The following is a 4,953-nucleotide window of genomic DNA, read 5'->3' on the forward strand; positions in this document are numbered from 1 at the left end:
CTTATGTGTAATCTGTTAATCTGTGCATCTACAGTGTGCATCCATGCATTGTGTGTGATCTGTCACAGTATTAGTACTATGTAAATAGATAAACATAAATGTCGACACACCGTACCTTATGGAGATAAAGAAAGACCTTCAACCAAATAGCAGGTTCTGTTCTCCCACAACCTTGCACTATCTCAGATTAAAAAGTCAGTCAGCTCACCTTGAATTCTTCAGCAGGATCCTTGACATTATTTTGTACACATTCCGTCAGAAACATGTGAAACACTTCTCAGGCAGTGGTTCACTGCTTTTTGCCTGGAGTGAGCCTCACAGGCGGCGTTATTTCCGAAGAGGTGTCATTTCAGAATGAGGGGTGCTGTAGCTCTGCTGGTGTTGCTGTTCTGTCAGTCTGGGACATGGACTCAGGGAGAAAGTGGAGGGGACAGAGAGAGTTTGGTAGAGAGCCACGGGACTGAAGATACAGAGACGACTAGCAAACACACGACCGGCCAGACCACCACAACCCCTGATATCTGGGGTGAGGTAGAGGGGCTTAGAGACATGGTGGATAACTTGGGAACCATGGTTTTGGAGCAGAGAGAGAAGCTGAGGAACATGGAGAAACAAGTGGAAAGAAGGTGGAGAGAAAAAAGGCGCAGAGAAGCTGAGGCCAGACTGGAGAGTGAGAATACAGGTATTTATGGATTTTGGTTCATAATGACATCGTTTCAGTGGAGGATCAACATGTTTGTGGGAATTGTTTTGTTTCCATAAATCCAGCTATGGGGGCCAGACTGAGTCAAATCAAAAATCAAATCACATTGTATTTGTCAAATGCGCCTAATACAACAGACCTTACAGTGAAATGCGTACTTACAAGCCCTTAACCAACAATGTAGTTTTAAGAAAATTGTTAAGAAAGTATTTACTAAAATAAACTGAAGTAAAAATAAATAAATTACAAATTAATTGAGAGAGAGGTGGAGGACTTGAAAGAACAGAAAGAACACGGGTAGAGGCCTGTTTTGTTTTGTAATACAGATGAATTTGATATAATGAGGTCAGTTCAGAGGAGGATCATGATCTTACATTTTCTCATAATTCTAGCCATGGGCGCCAGACTGAGTGCCAGTGAAAGGGAGGTGGAGGAGCTGAAGAGAATGAATGCAGGTAATATAATTTGTCCACCAACATCAGTTGTTTATCATTAGAAAGGGTCATGAATAAAACTGTAATTGTAAAATTGTCTATGAAATTGTTTATAGACAGTTTATTTATGCTTATTTCTCATATGAACTAACTTTTCATGACTATTTCCCATGCTATTTTAGCCCTGGAGGCCAGAGTGACAGACAGTGAGAATGGGAACACAGGTAAATAAATGTGACCGGATTCCGGGTCGTAGACGTCTGTTGCCATTTCCTAATTTCTCTGAACTTTCATATGCCTTAATTACAAACGTGTCTGGGATCTGTTAAATGATGACCCTAGTTTTGCCAAGGAGAAAGCACTGAGCTATGTAGGGAGAAAGGCAGGATCCCATGTTTGAGATAAAGGAGGGGGAGAATAGAGAGAGACTACCTCCTGGAGGACGATGCCGTGCTGACTCATTCGTTTACATGTGAATTCTTCAAAAGACGGGTGGGGCGAAGGCTTAAGAAGGTGTGAACAATGCTGAATAGGCATAAACAAAAAAAGAGCCCTCTAGAAAGTGTGAAAATCATTCAAGGTCTTTTTTCCTCCTACTTGTCTCCAAAATGTAATAACAGGTTAATCAAATTTCAAAGAAGCATAACTTAATTATATCATATTATATGCCGTTTTGAAGCTGAGTCTGTACTTTTATAAAATGTAAAAGAAAGACAATCTTGAAAATTGGACATAAGCTCACCTTCCTGAGTTCAGTCACATATATTATTTTGTATTTATTTATTTAACTTTTATTTATCTAGGTAAGCCAGTTAAGAACAAAATCTTATTTACAATTAACCCGGCCAAACTCAGACAACGCTGAGCTCATTGTGCGCCACCCTATGGGACTCCCAATCACGGCCGGATGTGATGCAGCCTGGATATATGAAATCATTCTGCTTAAACAGAGAGTTTAAGCATCAGTTTACTAATCAGACTTTTTGTAATGGTAGCCTTGGAGGCCAGACTGAATGCCAGCGAGGGGATGGTGGAGGAGCTGACGAGAGAGAATGCAGGTAAACTCCATGGTGCATATACTGAGGCCTACAATTGCACATGCTTGTAATCTAAATGAAATGGCTGTTGGGCTGTTGGCGAATCAAAGCGTGTTTTATTTTTTGCTTCATGGCCGAATGCGTTTGTAATATGATAAATGTCGCAGATTGCATCTTTGTTTTTCACTTAAATCTTTTGTTAGGATTTCATTTCCATGTTTTTTTAGGTGTTTTTTGTCTTCATCAGGATCATATTATGCATTTTACCCTGTTAGTTTTTGTCTTTAATCACTGATTTTAATTCCCTCCTCTGTGTTCATAGACAGACCAAAGGTGGCCTTCTCTGCTGGTTTGACTAATGATGCATATTTAGGACCCTTTAATAGTATCACCACACTAGTATACAGAAGGGTCATCACCAACATCGGCAAGGCCTACAACCCAAATACAGGTACTGAACACACTAAGACCCCCTTTTCACCTTGTATTCAAATGTGATCTGGGATCAGATCGTGTTCACATTAGACATCTGCTATCAGCCAGGTGTACACATGCATTGTGATTGTGTCATCTTTATCCCATATAAAAACATGTTGACAACCAGCGATTCCAGCGTTGCTAACAGTGTCTGTGACAGTCTATTAACTTATTTTACTCTCCTCTGATGCAGGTGTCTTCACAGCACCAGTGAGAGGACTCTACTACATCAGATTCACTGCCATGGGTCTCAAGGGTCCACAGTCCGTAGGTGCCTATATTTACCACAACGACAAGAGTGTCATGTTCAATCACCAGAACAATGACAATGGACATAATAGGTTCTTGTCTAATGCGTTGACTCTAGAGCTGGAGGCCGGGGATGTGGTTTACATGCGTCTCCCAGTAAATCAGGAGCTCTACGATGAAAAGTCGAGTAACTACAGCACCTTCAGTGGCTTCCTGCTCTTCCCTATGTGAAGGGAGCACTCTGATGTGAGTTTGAGATCGATAAATTATAATTTGTACCGTTGATGTAAAGCGACTCCTTCACTCCATCCAGGCTTTTGCTTGTATTTTTGACAGTGAGAATTGCAGAGGAAAAAGAAAATAAGATCATAAATAATCATAAAAATGAATGATTTATTTGATTTGAAAATGTAAAAGGTTGTTACATTCATACGTTGATGGACATGATAAGAAGTCCAGACCCCTCTTTAACCAGGAACCAAATCAAAGTGTGAACTAGTAACACAACAATGGTGCTTGACTTAGTAGTGGTGTTCAAGGCAGTCTGAGGTTGACATTAAACAGGCTGTGTCTGGCTCTGCCGCTACCGCCCCACAGTAAGGCCTCCGCATCAACACTCAACAGCCTCTTCATCTTTGTCGCTCTTGGTGAACATAACTCAGAGAAAATAGATATCACGTGGCGTTCCAAAAGGTTTGATTTTTGGTCTGGTACTGTTCAGCTTATACAGGATATGTTACCCATTGGCAGCATTATCAGAAAGCACAGAATTGATTTTCACTGCTACGCAGACGACACACAACTTTACATTTCTGAGTCACCAGAATATTTTAGCTCCACAGATAAATTATCAGACTGTATTAGTGATATAAATACTTGGATGGCTCACAACTTCCTCCAGCTAAATCAAGACAAGACTGAGGTACTTATTATTGGAGCCAATTATTTGGCTCACATTTTAATTTACGGGCAATAAAGATAAAACACCAGGTAAAAAACCTAGGTGTCATTTTAGATTCTGAACTCAATTTCAAATCCCACATTAGGAATGTGACCAAAATAGCTTTTTACCACCTGAGGAATATTTCCAAGGTGCGGCTGTTTCTCTCAGGCTGATACAGAGAAACTCTCTCCATGCTTTAATTACAAGCAGACTACTGCAATGCTCTCCTGTCTGGTCTGCCCAAGAAAGCCATTGGTCAACTGCAAAACATACAGAACGCTGCAGCACGGGTACTGACCAAGACCAGACGTAGAGCACACATCACATCAGTTTTAAAGTCTCTGCACTGGCTGCCTGTGAGTGTCAGAATACATTTTAAGATTATTCAAGAGGGTTTTTAAATCAATCCACAATTGTGCACCCCAATACATGTCAGACATGCTTTTAAGTTAAGTTATGTACCCAGTAGGTACTCTGTCCCCAAAGCCTAGGACCAAGAAGTATGGAGAGGCAGCCTTTAGTTATTATGCCCCCAGCCTCTGGAATAGCCTGCCAGAGAACCTGAGGTGGGCTGAAAATGTGGACATAATTTAAAATAGATCTTTTTAGTTTTGCTTTTCCTAAGGGTGCATTTTAGTGGTTCAGTCTTTGTTATTCTTTTTTTTATCCTCCTATTTCAGTTTTTAATGAATGTTTTTTCCTGTGAAGTGCATTTTGTGTTGCATTCATGTCTGAAATGTGCTGTATAAATAAAGCTTGATTTAATTTGATCTAAAAGGCCCTGCTTAATCAAAGGCTTTATTAATTCAATCTTGTGACTGACACAATATGACCCTACATTTACAGTATGTTGTAATCTCAAAGGTTGCCCTCATGCTTTAAACATCTGCATAAGCATCTGACAAGATACACTATATATACAAACGTATGTGGACACCGCTTCAAATGAGTTGATTCGGCTATTTCAGCCACACCTGTTGTTGACAGGTGTATAAAATCAAGCACACAGTTATGCAATCTCCATAGACAAACATTGGAAGTAGAATGTCCTTACTGAAGAGCTCAGTGACTTTCAACGTGGCACCGTCATAGGATGCCACCTTTCCAACG

At 40.4% G+C, this 4,953-nt stretch overlaps 1 protein-coding gene across 1 annotated transcript; it reads left to right on the top strand.

The window, feature by feature from the left end:
* The first annotated feature begins 229 nt into the window (after window positions 1-229).
* On the top strand, window positions 230-4,579 carry LOC129858853 (uncharacterized). The gene is made up of 6 exons (XM_055928089.1): window positions 230-682; window positions 1,096-1,158; window positions 1,320-1,361; window positions 2,133-2,195; window positions 2,497-2,625; window positions 2,845-4,579. The coding sequence occupies exons 1-6, from the start codon at window positions 355-357 to the stop codon at window positions 3,129-3,131; spliced, it is 912 nt and encodes a 303-aa protein (XP_055784064.1). The 5' UTR covers window positions 230-354; the 3' UTR covers window positions 3,132-4,579.
* The last annotated feature ends 374 nt before the right edge of the window (window positions 4,580-4,953 follow it).

Source organism: Salvelinus fontinalis, chromosome 7 (assembly GCF_029448725.1).
Source record: "Salvelinus fontinalis isolate EN_2023a chromosome 7, ASM2944872v1, whole genome shotgun sequence".
In the NCBI taxonomy this organism is placed as follows: domain Eukaryota; kingdom Metazoa; phylum Chordata; class Actinopteri; order Salmoniformes; family Salmonidae; genus Salvelinus; species Salvelinus fontinalis.

Coding starts and splice junctions, on each gene's coding strand:
- LOC129858853 (XM_055928089.1), top strand. CDS start 355: ATGAGGGGTGCTGTAGCTCTGCTGGTGTTGCTGTTCTGTCAGTCTGGG. Junction 1,159..1,319: donor GCTGAAGAGAATGAATGCAG/GTAATATAATTT, acceptor ATGCTATTTTAG/CCCTGGAGGCCAGAGTGACA. Junction 1,362..2,132: donor CAGTGAGAATGGGAACACAG/GTAAATAAATGT, acceptor TTGTAATGGTAG/CCTTGGAGGCCAGACTGAAT.